We start from the raw sequence: 22,653 nt of genomic DNA on the forward strand, positions 1-22,653 counted from the left end.
GGTTAAACGCCAGGAAAAACACTTTGTCAAACATGTCTTGTTTATCTGTATTACACCACTGAAACGTATTAACCTGCAGATAACTTCCATCTCTGACAGCACATAATTTCGGTGAAATATATACCGGTGCGCAAGAACCTGTAGCCGTAAGCGAGGTCCTCCAGCGAGAGCACGTCACCCGGTTCACAGTCACAGCCGGAAAAGTGTCCATCAGTCCGTTTCAACCGGCTTCCGTTTTATAAGGAGGCAGACGTAAGTCGTTAGAGAATATGAATTAACTTTTCGTCGGTAGAAACAACATTGTCCTTAATAACGGGTGTCCGGATAAAACCGGTCTCTCAGCAGAGATGCCAACCTCTGGAGATCTAAAATCTGGAGATTTTTTTGCCAGACACCACCCCCCCACCCCCCCACCCCTGCCAAAAAATCTACCAGCCCCCCCTAAAATGACCCCCTACCCCCGACCCCATTGTAAATCTTACTATTACTCACGAAATGGCACGCAGGAAATTAGCGGGAAAACCAGGAGGCTTTTGTCGTGGTTTGTTATTGGTTAAACAGAGATCCAATCAGACATTCGGTTATCTGGCCGATATAATGAAGAAAGCCTTTTTTTATTTTCTGTCGACGTGTGGTTGAAAGTCAACGATGCAAAAACATGCATTAAGAAACGATGAAACAAGTCGAAAAACCCGAAGTTGTATCAATTTATGGGTACGATTTCAGCCTTAGTGGAGCAAGGTCTTTGAAAGGTTCAAAGTCATTTTTTATCCGGGAGATTTGGTGACCCGTACGGGAGACCGGGAGATTCGTTCCGTATCCGGGAGACTCCCGGATAATCCTGGAGAGTTGGCATGTATGTCTCTGTGCAATGGGTTTCCACAGCAATTTGAATTCTGAATGTTTTGAATTTTTTTCGAATTGACCAGGATCATGGAGCTGAATTTCGATGGCCAAAGGTTGTAAGTCTGGTAGTTTTTTCCTCTTGGGAGAATACTTTGTGCTAAGGTTGTTTTGCTTTTATTTTATAATCATAGCTATCAATTTCAGGTAATTTCGTCTCACTGGGAAAGAATTCTGTCGAGTACCTTACGGGTTTCGAGTTACACCAACTCTCAGCTGGAGTTAACCGAGGGTTCAAAGTTTTTTTCAATCAATTGCTAGTGGGAACGAGGAGAAAAAAAGTAAAAAAAAGAATCCGCTCAGAGTATTAAATTTAAGCGTATGCTGTAGTTTACTATAATTTATCGAACTGAAATTCATCAAATTCATTGAATGTAACCAGCCTCCCGGTTTAGCTAGAAATAGCCCACCACACACTGAATAAATAAAACATTCTTTGCTGAATTACTTGTTTCTTACCTGTTTGAAAGAAAATACTTGAACCGGTATTAGAAAAGCAGACTTGCTTATTATTATTTCTGACAAATTTTGCTTGCAAGCATTTCAACACCAAACGTTTTAGCCATAAGACGGTGATCTCTCTTCAATGCCTTGGTTGTGGCCTCGACGAAAAAAAAAACTTTTTATCGTAAATTTTAGTCTCCTTAAGGTTTGGCGTTCTTGAAATACTATTTTTGCTTAGAAAAAACCGTCAAAATGAGTCACAATCGTTCGGGTTCTAGTTTTTTAGCAGACCAAAGAAAGCAAAGAAGACCATCTCGCTCAAAGCCTCGTCTTCCAATTTTTCAAAGGATTGCTTTCAGCGTTGGGCATGTTTTGAATGACACCGTCCTCGGAGCGTGGATTTCCTATATGCTGATTTTCCAGACGAAAGTTCTTGGCCTCTCACACAGGACAGCCGGTTTTCTCTGGATCGTCGCGAACACTGTGGATTCTGTCCTATGCATTGTCGTTGGTTACATCTGCGATAATTACAAGTTCCCACTCCTTGCAAGGTGCTACGGCAAACGCAAGAGTTTTCACTTGCTCGGGACTGTTCTCGTTGCGGGATTTTTCCCGCTTCTCATGATGCCTTGCTTCGTCTGCGGGCAAGACTCTCCCGAGTGGATAATGGGGATTTATTACGGCACTATCATGATTGTGCACAATATTGGCTGGGCGTTATCACAGGTCACCCATTTGGCGCTAATACCCGAGATCGCAAAGCGACCCAATGAAATGGTGGAACTTCACGCGCTACGGTGAGTCAGAATTTTATTTGCTTTAACCTTTGGTCGATTTTACCGCGCAATCGGCTCTTTCTTAGAATAGCAAAGGATCGCCGCTAGTGAGCGCTAAAATACCGTCTTAGAAAAAAAACTCCGTCCATCCCCCTACCTCGCTCCAAAAAAATTTGATTAAATTTTCCAAAATAACCGCTCAGCCACCTCAAATTCTGCCAGGTCGGGAGATCGTTCCGTAGACTTCGACGACAATAAAATCTAAAATAAAGTTGAAATAAGAATTGCACTTTGGCTTCTCGACATTTCACGGAACAAGAGAAATTGGTGTTCGTTTTTAACAACTTATGAATTCTGCGCTGATCAATTGCGAGGACTTTAAAAATTCCTCAAAAACAAGTACAGAGCATTGAACTTCAGTGGGTAGTCTTCTTACGTAACTTACCGGGACATTTCCGCCATTGTGACCAATGTATTGAGTTACTGTTTTGGAGTCAAGTTGAGATTTAGTGGCGCGCACTTAAAAATCTTGATGGAAGCAAGTTTGAACAATGTGAACGTTGTCAAACCTCACGTGCGCTGGCACGTGAATGATTCGTGTCTTTAGGGGTACAATCAACCGGCTACCGGCCGACCCCCAAATGTGAAAATATTTAAAATATTCCCAAAATAGGTGATCTCAGCTGCGATACGTAAAAGAAATCGATACATTTTTCGTAGCGTGAAATGTAGTCTCTATCTGCAAGCTCCAAAAACACTGGAATTTTTCTGTCGGTTGAAAACCCCCGGCCAAAACGCAGGTCAAAAAGGCTTACAACTTGATTTTACGATGAAGTTCAACTTTGGGTTTTTGGGACTCGCCACAGGATACAGAAAAGAGATTTATGGGAAATTGTTTTTTTGAGCCTCGTGGTTTTTTTAATGGAATGTCAAGGACGTCCACCCGGTATATCTTATCTGAAAAGAATATAAATATTGATGATACGAAATTAAAGGAAAGAAAATAGTGCGTCACCAAATCGTGTTAACATCGCATAGTGTTATCCAAGCGGACAAACGTTTCATAAGCAGAACTTAATAAACCAGCCGAAAATTATGACAGAAAACGTGAAAAATTTGATATAAGGGGCAGACTGGGATAGTCGAATTTCGGCTGGAGAAGGACTTCACGCAAAGTTATGGCCTCGGTTATCATCCTGAGCCCTTTAGAAACGGAAAAAACTGATCAAATTGCAAGTTTTTTTCATGTGTTTTGACGGAAATTCGAATTGCGAGCTATATTAAGAAGAATGTCCTCCAGGCTGGTCGGTTCACATCCTGCTGTATCATCGATATCTATGACTTAATTGGCTGTTTGTGGTTTTTGGCACATGTTCAATAGTGTACAGTTAATCTTTCTCACTATGTAGCAAGTAAAACTGGGTTCTGTGTGAAGAGGGGTTAAAACAACTTAAACCTGTTTGAAAACGGATGCACTTTTAAATTGCGGTCAAGCAGAGAAATCATATGTCTGCAGGCAAACATGTATATCATGTAATAAAACTGATCTGTTTACCTGTGTAAGCTATATTCCTTTGACAGTTCAACTGCTCGAGCCGCGGGCTACCTGTAGAAGGAAACTAACCAATCAAAACGCATAATGAGAATAATGGACTGGTAGCTTCTCGTGACGGCAAGTAACGGTGTGTTTGACGAGAAAACATAAACACTATCGATTCCTCTGTGTTCTATACACTCTTAGAGATTCAGTCCTTGACGACGAACTATCATAATTATAAATCTCGCTGGAAAAATTTAGCTTGAAAACTCATTTTGCGATAACTAAACCGAAACCGTTGAAAAATGTACAAAATTTAGGATCGAAACTAACCAATCAACAAATGGCAAAGTTTTTTGAGAGGTTCACAACTCCTCGCACTTTGTTGGGTTTTCAATTTTTTAAAGATCTATTGTTCGTATTCTTCAATGTCATTGGTTTATTTGAGAAAGAGATCGTTATCCTTTGTTCTCAAGTAACGTTCTGATTGGTTATTTCTTTTTCCAAGTGGCCCGGTTCGAATTCAAGAACTTTCGCACTGTAATACAGGGTTTCTAAACTGCAAAATCACGGACTAAATAAAATTTTTGAGAGTAATGTAAATACCTACTTCAATGAGAAAGAAGTTTACTTGGTTCTCTTTCAGATCCGGTTTTACATTTCTCAGTGGCATCTTCGTGTATGCCATCACATGGATTGTCCTCAGAACCGACAGCAGCAGCGAGAACCTAACCTATAGTCAGTGGAAAGACTTCATGGTAGGTTCCTTTAAAATCAGGCTTTTTTCACCTTCCCTCACAGCTGAGAGACGTTTATTTTTTCCCAAAATCGACCGTCCGCATATTAAGCAGTGGTTGAGTAATTTTTTTCAGTCACGATGAACTTCCCAACTAAACAGGCTTGAAATATGCTTGAATCTGTACGGAGAATCTATGTTTGAATATGTTGGTAAAGAACTAAACCGTCATGTTAGTCCTAGGTGGATCGGGGACGAAGTTTTGCCAAAAATGTCTCTTGTTTCCCCTAAATGATACTCCAAGTTGGTCAGGCTGTGTCCTACATTCGGGCTCAACTTACTCCTTCGCTGAGGTTCAAAGGTTTCTGAATTTTGTTTTCTTTTGATGTGGAGAGAATCCGCTGAGTGATGTTAGTGCTGGCGCAAAATATATGTAAAGTGACTTTTTCGCCTGCACTTCATCAAGCCAGCGCATTTCTATAGAGAACGCCCGAACCTCTGCGGAGGAGCGACTGACAGTGTTTTTTTATTCCCTCACGCTATTATTTTTGGTTTCGTTTTCAGGAAATGGCCGTGATCGTAGTAGGCACAGGTTGTGTTTTCTCCTTAATTTTTCACGTGGGAACCCATGAACCTCTACGGACTGTGGAGGAAAAGAACAAAGGTAGGAGACAACAGGAAATCAACAATATAACTACCAAATAACATCACTGCATGAAAAGGTATTCGACCAAATGATAAGCTGCCAGATCACTTGGTGAGCTCTTTGTGGCAGAACCGACATCGAAATCTAATTTGTTCTTGGTAGAATTCAGTGCATGCCAGTAGAATTATATCAGTTTTAGCATGAGGCGTAGTGGAGGTTCTTCGCTGTGCAGGGCCGGGCTCTCACTCATTTTGTTTCCCAGCAATTTTTTTTGACTCCAAAGCCGTTACTAACGGTTGTTTCAGAGTGCTGGAGTAGAATGCATCTTGAATAAGACATCTACAATAGATACGTTAATAATAGATATACTTGAAATATCCTATGCGCTTTGTTAGGGAGCTTAACCAAACCACGACGGCAACGGCAACGAAAACGCCACCAAACAAACGAGTTAATGAGCAGAACAATGGCTGTGCAAGTGCGTTATAAATCTTTGTACATTTCTTTACCGTCCTCTGCACAACAACTGAACAACGTGAAATGTCTTAGTTGTGCGTTGTTTGGAGAATGCGGACTAAGGCGGCTAATCATTTTTCCGTCAGTGTTCCTTTTTGGAATTGAACGTTGGCGTTACATGTTTAGCTTGAGCAAGTTCTGAGACCGGCAGGCGAAATAAGCAGATCTAATATCTGGTTAAAGACGTCTGTTTTTTTTTCTTCGTTTACTAAAGCACGAATGTTCAGTGTACGATCCATAATTAAAGTATTTCATGCATTTCAAGATAGCGCCTAATGTTGCCCTCACTTTAGATATCTTCCCTGGGTAAGCCATTTTTCCCTTTTATTCCAGGTCCTTCAGGCAGTTTCATTAGTCGAGAAAGACAGTCGAGCAAAACAGCTACCCTCCCTCTCCCTGACAAAACAGTCGGAGTGTTCTGCTTGTACGATGAAAATGAACTCTCTGCAGCATCTGCGAAAACTGAGGGTACAGAAGTCATACAAGTAGAACAGGCAGACATCGCCGTTGAAAATGGAACTGGTAAAGATAGGTCTGTTGATCTACACGAAAAGAAAGCTGTTGAATCACGCGTGACTGACCTAGAGAAAGGCCAGAACAGTAACGAATTTAGCTTTTCAAATCCAGCTTTTCAAACTGATGGGACGCTAGACATTGTTTGTGAACAGGCTGTCTGCAACTTGGGCGAGGATTCGGAGACTCGACCGCCACGTGCAGGTCACACAGAACAAACCAAGAAAGATAATGAATTCAGTTTCTCAAATCCTGCGTTTCTAATCGATGACAAGCAAATCACTGAAGGTGATGTTCCTCGAGAAAGAAGCCAAACGGGTGGAGATTCCCAGAGTGATGAGTTGATGGAAGAACGGCAGAGTAACCGATCGGAATCCAGTGGTTCCAGCGAAGGATATGCCTCATCACCAGAAACAGATTCTGTTGATTCCATTGACTGCGCCAACATAGACAATAAAGCACAGACAGAGAAATCAGAGTACAAAAAACAAGAAATCTGTGCAGCGGATCAAACAACACCAGGCTCGGTTACAAAGGGGACTGATACGAGTTTCTGTGGAGTTAGTGTCATTATAGAGGAAGTAAATGAACAAGAAACGAAGAACAGTAAGACCATAAAAACGTGGACGGACTGGTTTAAAACTCCGATGTTCTATAAGGTATTCAGGAGATCGCACAATATATTTCTTCTTTTAAGAATTTAATTGGTTTAAAAAATTCGCGCCTTATGCTCAACCAATCAAAAGTAAAACAAAAAAACAACTGAGACTTGGTCAGAGGCGTTTTGATTTCCCGCGCTTGCGCCTGTTACGTTGCTTAGTTCGAATTCTGATTGGTTGAACATTAAGTTATTTTCGTTTGTTTGATTAACCGTTGTGATTTTAGGGGGCACTCAACTGTAAACCGCTCTGCGCAGATCCAACACTAGTAATCTGTTCTCATTCACAGATCTCCTTCGCCTTTATGTGTGCTCGTCTTGTTCAAGTCCTTAATTCATCTTATGTACCGCTGTATTTGACCGACACGCTCGGATTTGAGAAGGTAAGCCGCAAATGGTTCGTCGAGCAGCTTCAGCCAAGCCACTGCACTTTGTACATGTCTAATGAAATCGATGCATCTCTTGCAGGAATCTATCGCTTATTTCCCTCTAGTGATTTTGATCAGCGGCGTTTTTTCCAGCTTATGGGCAAAGAAACTTGACAGGATGCTCGGTGATAAGGTGAGAGGAAATACAAGGAGAGCATTGAGTAGTTCAAGAACCGAACACAATTATGACGTCTAGCTTGCCACCATCTTACAAGTGCTACAAAAGTCACGTAACACGATTAGTATTTAACGCCAGAAATCACTCTGTATTGAGCTTTAGACGTCAAAAATACACGGAAAATTAATTAAACAATTGTCTTAAAACAGCTATACCGCCTCGTATTTGTTTTTTCTCGCTGAGTATTTTGTAACGTTAACCTACAGAAACAATTTGAACATTGAACATCACGCTTTAAATTTCCAGGCATACTGGACGCCTTTTGTCTGTTTACAGGTTTTTTGTCGTTCTTCTCAGCGCTTCGCTACTAAATGGCTTTATTGTTTTGTCATTACAGTGGACGTACTCTTTAGCCGCAGTTTTAGCGGCTGGTTCCTCGGCCTGGTTCTACTTGCAAACCGAATCTGGAAAAAACGCTGTCTATTGCGCCGCAATTCTTGTGGGATGCGGAGGCTCTGTGATGTACGTGACGTCACTGGCTTTAGCTGGGAAGCTGATTGGTGAAAATAAAGAGTCTGGCGCGTTCGTGTTTGCGTCCATGGCAGTGCTGGCCAAGGTGGCATGCGGAATCGCAATTTTTATTACTCAAGAATTCTTTCCTTCTAGCGGGTAAGTCATTGACAAGCACAGTTGGGGTCAACACATCTTTACTTTAGCTCGAGGTATGTTAAGCCATCAAAGAGCTTTGCACAGAGATCAGTCCTTGTTGAAGCTTATTGATTTAGGTCAAAATTAAGCAGATCCTATTCGTATTTGTTTTTTTTTCGTACAACTGACTTAATTTGCACCGTCCTTTAATACGTATTGACATTCCAAGTGATAGAATCCCGCTGTTTTTCATAAAATCAGTAATTTAGTTCACGTGCAATCTTTATCGTGAGCTGATCAGGACTAAACATGTCATACCACAAATGGTCGCTCCTAACTAGACAGGCGTCCATCTTAATTAGAGAAAGAGCTCCAACTTCTAAAGGGGTCACTAAAATGAGCGAGTACTCAACCAAGGAAAGTGTACAGCTTGGAAAGGTTACTATGCACTCTGAAAGAGCGTTCTTGCTTCAAAGGTGTTGGAGGAGACCTCAACAAATTTCAAGTACACACTTTAGATGGAAATGTTCGTCAAGAAACACTTCGTGTTAATCCTTGTCTGTCCCTTTTCCACAGAGACTGTGGTGAATACGTCCGTTACGTGTTCTCCGTGGGGCCAGGCGCTGGCTCATTACTGGGTTTCTTGGCTGTGATTGCCTTCCTTCCAGCGACTGTCAGGTGCAGGAAAGTAGGTAAGTCGACTGAGCTAAGAAGGCAGTTAAACAGGTGTCCTCACTCCATTTTATTTGACTCAGTTTAGGAGACATTTGCACACCTTGTCAACAATAGCCATGTCACAGGGAATCACATGATGTGTTAAAAATCCAACGTCATAAGGTTTGCAGTGGTTACGACGACAGGGCTGTGTATTAACCTCTCGAGGACACGCCCTATAACTCTTTCCTAGGCTGCTAGTTCTACTTCCGCGGGTACAGATTGCAACGCGCAGTACTGCGTTTTGTCCGAGCTTTGGCCATTTCCATACAGAATGTACAAGAGGCATTGAAAACTACGCGAGTTAAATTCCAGTTAAAACTAATTTCGTGGAGGCGCGGTGGCCTCATGGTCAGTGCGCTCGTCTCCGGGTGGAGCGGTCCGGGTTCGAACCCTGGCCTGGAACATTGTGTTATGTTTCTGGGCAAGACACTTTACTCTCACAGTGCCTCTCTCCACCCAGGTGTACAAATGAGTACCGGAGAATTTAATACTGGGGGTAACCCTGCGATGGACTAGCATCCCATCCAGGGGAGGAAAAGAAATACTCCTAGTCGCACTATGCTACGGAAACCGGGATAAGCTCCGGCCTGATGAGCCACTTGACTCGTATGCATACTTTACCTTTTACCTTCACTTTCCTTTACTTTAGTTCACACAGTAGATTGTTCAGTCCAGACAGAAGCCATGGCTGTAGATGGTCTGTACGCTTACGACAACCCAGCAGCAATAGATGAAGAGTACAAGGGGCATGAAATCGTTCTAAACTTCAACTCCAAAGCTCGTGTTGTCAGTTAAGAAATAATATAAAGAAAAAGTCTGCAACGAAAGCTTGGTAGGCAAGGCGTTCAAAGAGATGTTAAAGCTCCTTATAGACTGAAATAATTCTATTGGCTCAAAGAGCATTTAAACTAAATTTAGGTTCTGGTCAGGGGGACAGAACGGTATTGAGAGGATGGAGTGGTATACGTCAGGGGGGGGGGGGGGGGGGGGAGAAGAGAAAAAAATCGCCGAATCGCAGCCAGTTCGAAATCAGGCGTAGCCGAAAGCGTTAAATTTGACGAGTGAATGATCGGGACACATCGACGTATCGGTATAGGGGATTTGCGCCCCGTTTACACTATGTCGGATAATTTGAAAACGCAGCTTTATTTCTACAGTCAGGCCTACCGTCCACACTTATCCGTCACGAAAACGGAGCTTTCCGTAAACTCTCTTCAAACCGGAGGAATTTGAAAACGCCGGCTTTGCGTTTTTGTGTGATGGACGAAAAACATTTCGAAAACGGTGCTCTTCGAAAACAATGAAGTCACGGTAATCATGTGATTTCCTTGTTCAAGTTTTCCTCAAACACAAATCCAAAATGACCGGTGATTGTTGCGTTTTCAAATTTCTCCGGCGTAATGTGGACGGAAAACATTTGATGCGTTTTCAGAGTGAAAACACCGTGTTCAAATTTCTCCAGTGTATTGTGGACGCGACCTTGAACTATAAGAACGACCAAAACCATTTTCATAGTGGATGACCCAGATCGATTCCCCATAGCTAATGTTTACCAGGTTTCAGTTTTCACAATTTCCTTTAAACTATTCTTTCCTGGAACTTCAAAACCAGACTTTTCCTTCCGAATATTTTCTCCCGCGTTACTACGTTCATCGAAAGTAATTGGACTTTCGATTTCATTTTTTTTACTTCATCATTAATGTTGCATCATCCTTGTACATTAAACCAAGTTTTAAATCGAGTTTTATTTGAAAAAACAACGCTTCGCTATATACAAGCATTTTCTCTTGACTGTAAATAAAGTGTAAAATATACAAAAGGCAGCTTTAATCAAATTTGATATATGGCCTTTTGATGGCTTCGAAAATAACGCCGATTCATTGTTAAAGATGGCTTATTCCTTTAAGGATACACTAAAAAGTATTTCTAATTTTCAAGAACTGCAGTGCTGTGCGCTACAATGTTAAAGAAAAATTAATGATTTTAAAAATACGGATAAAGTAATAAAACTTATAAAAAAAACCTGTTCTTGTCTTACACAAACAGTTCTTTAACTTTCAAGTCAAAGTCTAGGAGACAAGGTCTTTTTGTGAACATTTTTTCCTATTTCTACTGTGAACCAGGATTCTTATAAGGAACACAACAAATCTGTATCTAGGGTCCCTTATGCAATGATTAAGGAAGTAACAATAACCCCCTCTCGTCGCGTCAACTATTTCAGTAATTACCACGATTTATGTTATTAGAGCAGTTTTGAACTGAGTGTCGTAAAGTTAAAACCCAAGTTATAACTCTAACCAATCACAAAGGACAAAGACAAACAGTAAACCAATCAAAACTCGAAGTAATTACAAGTAGCTGACGCAAAGCGCGGGAAAACGCGTGCGAACGAGTCACGATTGGTTTGTGTTGGTTTTACTTCTGATTAGATGAAAAAGTGGCGCGAGATTTTTTAGCCAATCGTGTAGGCATAGTTCATAGAGGGGAATGGTTATGAAACTCGACAAAGTTCTTTGTTGTATGTTTTTGCTCTCTTTTTTGGCCTTGACCGTGCGCAAAATACAATAGTTGTTTACTAGTGACCGACCAAAAGAAATGTTTTGATTACGTAATACTTGCATAGTTTATGAGCGAAAAACAAACGATTGGATACGGTCGTGGAGCTTCCAACATAAATCTTGGCATCTCTGTTTGCTGCTTTGATGTTTGCCGGGCTTCATAACCATTCCGTTGTATTAACTATCAACTTCTAAAAAATTAGATCTGATGACGAAGAATGCAATTAAAGGTGTATATTTCTTTTCACAGTTCGTTTCAAAATAGCAGGTGGTCTGTGAGCGGTTTGGCGTCACTCACTTTTAATAACCAAACCATTTTGCAGGCGTGTCGCTGTTTTTACATTCCTTTGATTCGCTGGTTTCTTTCCAGTGACACCGCTGACCACTTTCGTCGACCTCACAATGCTCAAACCGCCTCCAACAAATCCATTTCCACGATCGTGGATATTCTCCCGCTCTCTTCTCGCATCCGGGTAACCTCTGGTGGCACTCAGGGTCCGAGTTTGGACACCCATGAGGCTTCAATCGGCATTGCCGACATCCCGCCTCGTAGTACCCTCGAAGGTTTGCTTTTTGACGCGACGTCACTTTGTCCCATGGCTCGCGCAGGTCAGAGAATTTCGTAAACAACTTTCCACCTTCGATAATGTCGCCGTACATGAAGTATTCTGTCCCCATCTTGATCCCGAATGGTCCTGAGACATTATCATCCATGTAACTGCGAGGTGTGTAGAGTTTGGTGGTGAGTTCTGTGTTTAAAACGCCAAACGCTTTTTCTTGTTGGCCATGCGATATTCCTTTAAACACTTCTTTGATGGTGATGGCAAAAACATCATGATGTCCGTCTTTTTTAGGCCCCGACTCAACAACTGCTCGTATCACTAAAGCAAAAAAGAAGGCTATTACAATTTGCATTTGTTTAAGCACCGTTACAGAGTTGATCATTTTAACTGTTATAAAGGCTTCCCCTTTTCTGTGGAAAGTATTCATAGCTAGTGGCACTTTTAAACCCTTAAAAGACGCCTAAAAGCAAGAGAAGGGGTGGAAAAAATAAAGGCAAAATATTAAGGTTCCAATTGGGAGTTAAGCATGGAGACTTTTTAATCACGTTTGTTCGATAGATCATAATGAGCTTCGAATGGATCTCGCGCGACTAAAGCGCGAGGCGAGTGCGAAGCGAGCGTTACGTGCAGTTAGTTGCTATGGCTGATGTAAAGTTTATCTAAGGTGTCATTTTAAAAGCATTTTAATGGTAACTGAGCTGAGCCAATGGACAAAAATGCCGGAACACGTATTTCGCAACGTGTCCGGAAACAGTCAACTCTCAATTACGATATCTCTGCACTTTTAGCCGATTTGAAACAAGATCAGTTTGAAGCGGTTATGGCTCGATGAAGTAAAGTATAGCGCGATCAGTTTTTTAAAAAGAAAAATGAAAATGAAAAAGAATATTTGAGAAGGGACTGCTGATTTTCGATTCATTAATACCTCAAGTATGACATCTAAGGGTCCACTTGAGAAGTAAAACTTTGTTTCTTGTAATCCGCTCTCAGTTTCGAGCATGTGAATGCGAAATTAAAAGAACACGACCCATTTGGAGCGAGTGACAAAAATACGCCGTGACAGTCAACTGAAATGCGGGATAAATCGATCAAATCTCAAATACAGTGTCCCGTGAAGTTTCCTATTACCTAAGTACGATACGCTTTTTTCAAGCCATGATATAAAACTCGCATTTTCAACGAACAAGTAACCACCTTTACCTTGAAATGGTACGCGAGGGACATGTATTTTGTCGTTTTGATCTTTTCGTTCGTTTAGAAAATTGTCGTTTACAATATTATGAGTTAAGCCGCTTTATGACCTTTACCACAAACTTACCAAAGTCTGCTTCACAAAACGCTTGTTGTGGATGCTCTAACTGCATAACTCCCGCATAAACCAGAGCACAGGACCATGACAGGATGCATAAAATCACCACAGGATAAAAATGAACTGCCATGGTAAACAAATTGTACTTTCTTCGTCTTTTAAAGTTCTTTCCTGTCTTTTTTGAAGTTCTTCTGTCTTCAGTCTGTTGATATTTTCTCCATATTTATACATATCCTACATGTGGGCAGTTGAGTGTCGCGTAGGCGTAGCCAAAAGGAATTCGACAAATCAACCTCATGACCTCAAATTTCGCATTTTCAAGTGTCTAGTTATGCTTCTTCCTGGGAATACTCCAGAGCCTACTAGACAGAAAGAAGATTGTAGTTTCTCAGTGGTCGCCCAGACATTTTCAACGTTTCTTCGTGGATTAAGCAAAGAATTCAATCAAGGAAAGAGCACTGATTGTCCCGGGAATGAAGGATTCTAACATATTCCTAACACATCCCCTTTCACTTTGTGAGTAAAACTGTTTCCAGTCCAAACCCAGCTAATGGATAATTACTCTGTAAACAAGATTTATTTTGCCATAAACAGCAATTTTATGAAAGGTAAAAAAGTCACAAAATAGAGTCAAGACTAGGGATCCTAAAACAGGAAAGCACGTTTTTCAACAAGCTGGACTGATTCACTTCACAGCCTATTTTAATCTGCTTTTAATTATTGTTTCTCGCGGAGTCTCCACTTTTTCACATCGGGTCATCTCGCTTTTGGTCAAGAACAGATTAGCTGTGATTTGTTCTCTCTTAGTCTCTATCACGTTTTGCCGCCCAGGTCGATAGTTCTACGCGGAACCCCGATCGCAGGAACACTCAGGTGAGGGGACGAGGCACGATTAATTACACAGAGAGCAGCTGTTGCTTTAGAGACAAGATCGTTTCAGCGAAAAAATAATTTAGATGGTATTAACTCATCAAAAACTAATCCCTGTCACGCCTAACTTTCTCTTAATAAACCTACTTTCGTTGTTTCCGTCAATTTTCTTATTTTAACACGACTTAAATAGTTTCAGTATCAAAGATTGACCGCACCAATGTGAAGTGTTTGCGCGAACGAGCGAAAACGCTAACCACAAGAATTAACTGTTATGATACGTCTAGAAATTATATGGCTAAAAAAGGGAACTGTTGTCATTAGAGACAAGTAGACAACATACTTAATATTCTCTTAATAAAATAACGCTCCCCGAAGTAAAGTCAATCGTCTGATTCATCAGAATCACTAAGCTAAAAACGGAAAAGAGTTCTCATAACAACTGTACTTGAGAGTGTTAATGTTATTAGGGGTAACACCCGTCTGCTACACTTCGTGTTGTTTCCGCAAGACATAGTGAGTTTCTTTCGTTTCTCAATCATCCACCTGGCTTTTACAGACTACAGTATGGTCAAGTTCTAGATAGATAGATAGAAACTTTATTAAGAATGTCATCAACCACCTAGCTGGGGAAAAACTCCCCTACTAATACGGGGACATAACAAAAACGAGTTAAATTTAAAAAAAAAAAAACCTATAGCTTTTTACAATAGTAAAATTTAAATCCAAGTTAAAATATGTTATGAGACTATGTACAGTGGATTTTATAATACAATAATACATACTTAAAAAATTCTTTAGGATGAGCAGAGCGGACAGCCTCTGCAGCCATCATCCAATAATACATCAAGATTGTTGAGATTTCTGATGTTCGTCTTAAAAGTATTGAGAGATGTGGCCTCTCTTATGCTCTTTGGTAATTTTGACCACAATTTGGCATTGTAAAGTCAGATTGTCTTAAGTTATACGTACCAGGGTTATTGCTGAAAAAATCACAGAGATAATAGGGGCATAACTTATGTTTAACTTTATACATCAAAATAGAGAGGTCTTGAAGTCGTCTATTAAGTAATGCGGGCAGACCGGCCCTCGCGAGCAGTTGATTATAGCTTGAGCTGTTATCCTTAAAAACTGCTCTGAGGCCTCTTTCTTGTAATCTGTCCAGTTTTCTAGTATCGCTAGCTTTACAAAAGTGCCATACTAAGTGACAGTAGGTAACGTAGGGTAAAATGGCGCATACTGTACTGTTCTAGTACTGTTCAGAGTATGAATTTCACCCGGCCGTACCTTGTAACAATCCAGTTCTAAAGAAAACAGAGAGAACTAGGGTTCTTGTTGTAATATTCTCGGAGGATGGCAAAAGGTTTGTAATCGTAACAAGTGATGAACAGGCAAAAATTAGTGTGCGACGTGTAGCCTGCGTAGTTGGCGGTTTAGGTGACGCTTTTCAACGCAAAAACCCCACCGAAACCACCTGCTATGCAGGCCATGCGACGTGTGAAAAGCATATATACGACGTACGTGACTTGTGAATTTATGGAAAAAAAAAAAAAACATTGTTGAAAGCAGCTAAAATACGGACGCGAATCATATCCCGCTCGCCCCTCCACCCCCTCTTTGCAGCACTCTTCTCATGTATACGTTTCATCACTTGCTTAAGGTTTCAGATCATTCAAAGATAATTAAGATTTCTATACGTTTACATTGAAACTCAAGCCTTAGTTGTCTGCGGTTGGAGATTAATTGTCGTCCGTTAATTGAAACACGAGGGGAGATTCTACGTATGTTTGGAATGTAACTGTAGCTAACTGTTGCCGCATGTACATTGTCGCAGACTTGATAGTTTGGAAACTAAAGTTAATTTTGACTTGCAATGGATAATGTACCACATGATAGAATAATTATCAGTTATCAAGCCAATACCAGAACTAGGGAAACCGTAGAGTTTCGACCGAGCAGCGACAAAGTGCATATTTCCATATTTCGCTCATCCGTCTCTTCGGCCTTAAATTCTAGACGGTTAAGTCTAATGTTTCTGACATTTTTCCCTTGTCCATTTAAGGCCACAACCCGGCTAAAATTTAAGGTTTAAGTTTTTATCCGGAGGCGGAAGCGGGTTTGTAAACAGACAGCAGAAGTAATCTTACTCGCATAAATCTCTTTGAAGAGACATTGTTTCCCGCCCTTTTGCAACTAGAGTTGCTATTTACTATGTCCTTCGGATTGATTCCCGAGTGATCTAAAAAACATCTTCGGAACTTTCTCGGAAATCTTTGGCAAGCCTCGCATAACTCCCAAAAATTTTGGAAAATGTTAAGAAATGCCTGTTCGGCCTTAGCAGGATCCTTGAAAATCTTCCAAAAATAGCGGCGGAAGAGGGTTTGTGAGTGGAGAGCAGAAGTATTTGAACTTGCCTAAATTAAAGTTTTTGAAGAAGACATATTTTCACGCCCTTTTGCAACCGGAGTTGCTGATAACTTTGTCCTTCGGATTGATTCCCGAGTGATCTAAAAAACGTCTTCGGAACTTTCTCGGAAATCTTCGGCAAGCCTCGGATATATTCCGAAAATTGTGGAAAATGCTAAGAAATGCCTGTTCGTCCTTCGAAGGATCCTTGAAAATCTTCCAAAAATAGTGGCGGAAGAGGGTTTGTAAGTAGAGAGCAGAAGTCAGTTTAACTTGCCTAAATGTTTTTGAAGAAGTCATATTTTCACGCCCTTTTGCAATTCAACCGGAGTTGCTAATAACTTTATCCCTCGGATTGATTCCCGAGTGATCCAAAAGCATCTTCGGAACTTTCTCGGAAATCTTCGGCAAGCTTTGGATATCTTCCAAAAATTGTGGAAAATGCTAAGAAATGCCTGTTCGGCCTTAGAAGGATCCTTGAAAATCTTCAAAAATGGCTAGCCTAGACTACTGACAGTCGGTTTTAATTTTCTCTCGAAATCGAGAGAAAAGTAATCAACTGTCAAAGTAATCTAATTAACTAATTAAATTGTTTTTTCGCGGAAGACACTCGAACCGATCGCAGCAGCACCAATCGTCAAAATCCCTACCCGGCCAGAAAGCCGCCCAGTCAATTAAAGGTGGCTTTTTCAAAGCGGCTTGGCTTACGATAGACAAATCATCGTTTTTTCCTCGGAAACGAGTACCGGGACCTGACGATTTTTTATTTAGTTCGAATGCAGAGATCGCCTTCTATCTGTACAGTGAATATGGACCAATTTCTACTGCGGAGTAAAAAATTATCACGGAAAATGAGAGCATAGCTAGCACTCGTAAAAGATAATATGTGGCCCCAGAACACTGCGTGCTTGGAACATATTGTATCCCTGTCGACTGACTATGAGTGCCCTTATCATGAAATGCACATCAAATTGCTCCTTAACATTTATGCAATACACCCATTGTTGTATTTCTCGCTTAACGTTCTCTCTCTTTTTCTGCTCTCTTAAAGCGTAAGGTAAATGGTTCAAACATAAACGTTTCTGAAAGCAGATAGTTCTACGAATTATGGGGTTTATTGGAGGTCTTCCCGCTCCTAAACGAATATGGAGATCTCTCTTTTTTATTTCAAATTTTAAGTTCTCTTGATATAAGCAGCCAACTGGTGAAGTTTGATAGAAAATCTATTGTGAGTTCTATTTCGATGGAATTACCTTAAAACTGGCTTTATACGGGGAGAATTTTCGGTGAATTTCTCCATACGAAACAAATACATGCTCTCTTCGTTTAAACCCGTTGGGTAGCTGTAGGAGATTGAAGAAGATCGAACAAGATCGAACGCTCTTTCCTCGCGCCAAGGCCCGCCGGCTGAGAAAGACAGGTGGCCCTGGGACTCAACCTGAATTTGCATTTCGCTCCTTCTTCATCGCACGAGGTGCTTGGAAACTTTAATTTGCCTAATGTTGTGTCTAAGTTACAGGAAAAGTTCCCAAACGTGTTCCATACACAAACTTGTGCTGGTGGAACAAACTGGAGGGAAATTCGCTCACTTATTCTAGTGCCAGAAACGACAAGCGACCTCAAGATTCAAGTGACGTCTTTGACCATCCTCGGTATGTTCAGCCTTACAAGCTAACGTCCTCTGTAAGCTTAATTAAAACTTTTTGTTTTATTGCTATTTTTGAATTTTACATGCTGCTTGAAAAACAAGAGAGTAAATCGCTTATCAAAGTGACTGTATTACTTATTAGGAAAAACTGCAGCACATGAATATAATGTGATTATATTGGAGTACTGAAAGACTAATGGTAGACTTCAGATACAGCTACATGCATTAAAGGTAATTTTTGTTGAAAATATGGGAATTAGGACTCTACATAGCTGCTACCACATGTAGGTCAGCTGGAATTCTGAAATCTCCGGTGAACTGATGAAGGGGACCATGCCATTTATCCTAAACATGACATATCTGAATGTAGAGATGTTGGGACTCCTTAACCAGGAGATGGGGAGGGGGGGAGGAGGTGGGGGACCCCCTTACTAAAAGGAGTGGGGTGCTCATCCTACCTTTAGGGGTTAAAAATGGATTTGGTATCTCCTAGGTTCAGCCTCAAAGGCTGGGTCAACAAAAAAGAAATTTGACAAAAGATTAATGTGTTGTTTTAGAATTGGCACCTCTTAGGGGTGAAAAATTTTTAAGCCATGTCCAGTGTTCTGCGAAGCACCAGCATTTTCGCCTGCTGGTATTGTTTCAAGCACCCGAGACAAAACCACAGAAAATGATTCTTCTGTTTCTGCAAGACAATTTCGAGTGTAGCTTGAATTTGCACTTAAAAACTCAAGTTCCAAAAACTGTAAGTGAACATGGTTTTATTTCTGAAGGGAATGATAAACAATAGCTATCTCGTGTTATAGACAAATAAGAATGTAAAATGTTCTTTTAGTCACTCAAAGAGAGACAATTCATGTAGCATTGTTAAAAGTGAATTGGCTGAAAGCTGTCAATGTAGACCACAACTTTTGCCGCAATTCTGTTCCAATTCTGTCTGTGTATTTCATAAATTCCATCATGCGAGTTTGTCTCTCAGGCCCCGTCCACATGTATCCTGATATTTTTGACTCCGCAACTTTTTCTTTCGCCACACGTAGCATATTGAAATTGAATTCACCTGTCCACACGTATCCCACGGTATCTGGATTTACTCTAGAGAAACTAGGCCTACACGTCATATGAATTAATTTCCGTGAACTTTTTGGGAAATTAAGGGAAAAAATTATAAACTTTCACGTCTATTCGGCTGCAGTTCGAAGAATCGATCGAGACAGTTCTTAGCTACTTCTTCAAGCTCGTATCTGAAAATGCCTAGTTTTGAAAAAGTAGAAATAATTTTCTGATAACATAAAGTTTGATGGGACATCTGACACAATTTTCCACGACCAGTCATTCAATTTTGTTTTTGAGCAAGGGCATTACCCTCCAACACACAATCCACATTATAAATTGAAACTTGACCTTCGTAAAACTTAGTCCTTAATGCGATTTTGTAGAACAAGACAGCGTTGAATTGTTTGTCCAATTTACATCAAAACAGAATTTGTTATGATGACTGACATGATCACGTAACCAATAGTTACTATTGCGCGACTTTGACAAAATACACGAAGTAATGCGTGCATGCAAATGCCGAATCGATAAAATATAATTGAATCAGGTTGATGATCGCTCGACCAATGTAAGAAAACTCGCCATAATTTGAAAACATGTACTAAATGATAACTCGAAAGCGGTTGAAACTTTTCCATCAAAAATGGCAGAGTAAATTAGCGTTCCTCACCGATTTTAATTTTTTCACGTCCGAATCAAGTGCCACGTCAAAGCAAATATTTCAGCGGAGAGGACAGAAATAATAAAACTTTTAGCAAACAAAACGATTTTGAACTCGATTATATCTTCCCTAGTTTCAAGACTGCCATTTCGCATGGGAGAGATTTCAATCTATCAAAATTCCCAAATGCTATTCTCAACTTTTTCTTCATCCTTTCTGCTTGAATCCTTTTGATCTCCTTGTGTTTTCCTGGCTTTCCTGTCTTCAGTTGTTTACTCCCTGAAAATAGAATAGATAAAAATTGCATAAGGAACAAACCCAAGTGTGGAAACAAACGAGTAAACGAGGAGTAAAATATTCATAGTGAATTGTTGTACACCAGCGCGCGTTGACTAGTACAAGACAAAGGTTGACAAGGAAACGCAACTTTTTATAAAGAAAGCTGAACTCTCAATAAAAAAAAAAAACACTAAGAACCTTGCATCTCGTTAGGTTTCTGAACTAGCTTCTAACGTACGTTTTGCGGTTTCTTAAGCCATACGGTTGTTCTGAACTGAGTTCAACACGAAATGTAAACCAAGCCGGCAAGCGCACGTGGTAGAATGACTTGGAGCCGGTATTTTTGGTTGAAATATTACCTTAAAAGGTAGAATGCAAAAAATTTGATACTAACGATTGGTAGAAATATGGGTGTCAACTGACTTCTCTTCTCTTCTGGAGAACGTCCAGTAACCCAAGGGTGCATGCGCGGGGTGGCGAATAGCGGAGCACACAGCGGAGAAAACGCACAGGGAATACTTGAGAAACACACGGGGGCTTATACAAGGTACCATTAAAAGAGAGCAGGGTGTAGTGGATAAGCGAGCCCACAAAAAGAAAAAAAAAAACACCTGCTGTGAATGTACGAGGAAAGACGAAACGCAGCCACCGGCAACAATAAGGGAAAACACAGAGTTTTTTTTTTTTACTGCTTTGAAGTAAGGAAATGCATGGGAGAAAACATGGTGTACACAACGAGCGAACGCACAGAGGATAAACGAATAAACGGGGAACGAACACGAAGGAGGGCCCCATCCCACGAGGGAAAAGCACGGAGTTGCGTACAACTTAAGGGGGCTCAGTCAAGGTATTTTGAGTTATTTTGACCACATACAAAATTACCTTTAAATGGTAGGAAACCTGAAAACAACAGTTTAATAAGATAGAAAAACACTAAAGAGATACTGATAAACCATTAAGGAACAAGAATGGCTAAGGATGGGGAAGATAAACACGGATTACAAACGACGAATTTGAAAAATTGAAGCTAAACTTTTCAACATGCGCAAACCGGGGCGGGGGTGGTGGCTGATACCTTTGGGTTGCAGAATCAATGGGACATGCATTTGTAGAAAATGTTGCAATTTGACAATTCAAGCCTATTTGAAAACCGTTTCACTAGAAATACTGGCAATGGCACAAAGTAGAAATTACAATGAGGAACCTGTTCAGAGGTTTGCCTTTATTTCTGCCATAATAGCCACAACCTTTGTCACGTTTCACTTCTCCAAGAGGGATTGGCTAGCCACCCAATCCACCCCTGACCCAGGTTCTTTCAATAACACCCTCACAATGATGATGTACACTGTAAAATTAGGAGTGGGAGAGACAAGCACTTACATTCACTAAGCTCCACTGACTGCAGTATCTGTCTGTGATTTGACAAACAAGCTTTTTTTTCAGCTTCCTTACTTTCTTTTTAAATCAGTCTACCAACTCATCACTACTCATCACTAATGCTGCTCATTATGTCATTTAATGACGTAAAGACTTGAAACATGAGTCCTGAGAAGAAAAAAATTATGCACCTTTACTAGCAGCAGTTGTGAGGTTTCAAGGTCTAATAGATAATGTGCTGAATTCTGAATCACGACGTTACATTCCAGTACTGGCCACGAGGACTAGTCAGTGATGTGTTCCTGGGCAAAACATCTTTACTCTCACGGAGCCTCTCTCCACCCATGAGAATGAAGGGAACTGGAAGATTGCTAGGACAACCAGATTGCATATATGTTGTTTTGTATCCATACAAGTAATACTCACAAATTTTGATATTTTTAATGCTCGGAACGAAGATCTTTCCAACCACAAATACTCCATCACATCATATGTCAAGTCATCCTTGATGTCATGTACACTGTGCAGATGTTTGGGTAATTTTTGCTACCCTTATTTATAACCTGACCAAAAATTCAATGCCCTATTTATGGCCATTGCGGCTGGCACAGTTGCGCTACACACAATTTATGAAGGCATTTGTTAATGGTCTTATTGATAGTGATGAAAAAGTAGCTTCTTCTAAGAAGCATACCCAGTTCAAGACTAGAGTGCTAAAACCATACACTATTTATGACTAAAATGGCCAATATCGATAACCTATTTATGACCAAAATGGCTGAAAAACCCTACCTTTTGGGGCCACACATACCTATATAGCTCATATAAGGGAGTACCCCCCCCCCCCCCACCCCCTGGGCTTACCACACTCAGTAGCACATTTCAAAATACAACAGACCAACATTGACACTTCAGGTTTCATGCCAAAAGGTTTCAAACAATCTTCTTTGGAAATTAGTCACAAATTAGACTTGAGATTGCAATTGCATTTTTTTAAACATATAGAATTTTTAGGATCGTGAATAAACGTGTTGTTTGCTAACATGACACTTCACTTGCATACTCTATTGTTAACACCTAATCAACCTCACCAATCAGAGTTCAAATAAATTTATATAACGAGATATTTATGTCATGAAATGCAGTGCTCTATGATCATGCCTAATTCTTCATAAAGGTGTACATCAAATCACCTGTTTGCCACAAAATGTTTCTTTTCAATTTAACAAATAATGATGAAAGCATCTTAAGTAATAGAAACTTCTTTTAGTAGCAAATGTAAAAAA

The 22,653-nt window shown here is 40.5% G+C and overlaps 2 protein-coding genes across 4 annotated transcripts; one reads left to right on the forward strand and one right to left on the reverse strand.

Annotated features, from left to right (window-relative positions):
• The first annotated feature begins 1,105 nt into the window (after positions 1-1,105).
• Positions 1,106-9,607, forward strand: LOC110046615 (major facilitator superfamily domain-containing protein 12-like). The gene is made up of 9 exons (XM_020752303.2): positions 1,106-2,144; positions 4,307-4,418; positions 4,961-5,060; positions 5,892-6,730; positions 7,020-7,112; positions 7,198-7,290; positions 7,673-7,944; positions 8,500-8,615; positions 9,290-9,607. The coding sequence occupies exons 1-9, from the start codon at positions 1,600-1,602 to the stop codon at positions 9,433-9,435; spliced, it is 2,316 nt and encodes a 771-aa protein (XP_020607962.2). The 5' UTR covers positions 1,106-1,599; the 3' UTR covers positions 9,436-9,607.
• A 746-nt stretch (positions 9,608-10,353) lies between these two features.
• On the reverse strand, positions 10,354-22,201 carry LOC110046642 (metalloproteinase inhibitor 2-like). Of its 3 annotated transcripts, none has more exons than XM_089273059.1 (4): positions 21,559-22,201; positions 19,912-19,990; positions 13,080-13,432; positions 10,354-12,079 (listed from the first exon to the last, which is right to left on the reverse strand). In XM_089273059.1, the coding sequence occupies exons 3-4, from the start codon at positions 13,198-13,200 to the stop codon at positions 11,499-11,501; spliced, it is 702 nt and encodes a 233-aa protein (XP_089129185.1). In that variant the 5' UTR covers positions 13,201-13,432; positions 19,912-19,990; positions 21,559-22,201; the 3' UTR covers positions 10,354-11,498. The 3 variants fall into 3 exon arrangements, with proteins under 3 accessions (XP_089129185.1, XP_089129186.1, XP_089129187.1); XM_089273060.1 differs by lacking the exon at positions 21,559-22,201 and adding an exon at positions 21,371-21,552; XM_089273061.1 differs by lacking the exons at positions 13,080-13,432; positions 21,559-22,201 and having other exon boundaries at positions 19,912-20,365.
• Positions 22,202-22,653: the final 452 nt, after the last annotated feature.

The sequence above is a fragment of the Orbicella faveolata genome, unplaced genomic scaffold, assembly GCF_042242905.1.
Source record: "Orbicella faveolata isolate gen_17 unplaced genomic scaffold, um_ofav_v1 contig_35, whole genome shotgun sequence".
NCBI classification, from domain to species: domain Eukaryota; kingdom Metazoa; phylum Cnidaria; class Anthozoa; order Scleractinia; family Merulinidae; genus Orbicella; species Orbicella faveolata.

Coding starts and splice junctions, on each gene's coding strand:
- LOC110046642 (XM_089273059.1), bottom strand. CDS start 13,200: ATGGCAGTTCATTTTTATCCTGTGGTGATTTTATGCATCCTGTCATGG. Junction 12,080..13,079: donor GTTTTGTGAAGCAGACTTTG/GTAAGTTTGTGG, acceptor TTTTTGCTTTAG/TGATACGAGCAGTTGTTGAG.
- LOC110046615 (XM_020752303.2), top strand. CDS start 1,600: ATGAGTCACAATCGTTCGGGTTCTAGTTTTTTAGCAGACCAAAGAAAG. Junction 5,061..5,891: donor TGTGGAGGAAAAGAACAAAG/GTAGGAGACAAC, acceptor CTTTTATTCCAG/GTCCTTCAGGCAGTTTCATT. Junction 7,945..8,499: donor GAATTCTTTCCTTCTAGCGG/GTAAGTCATTGA, acceptor CCTTTTCCACAG/AGACTGTGGTGAATACGTCC.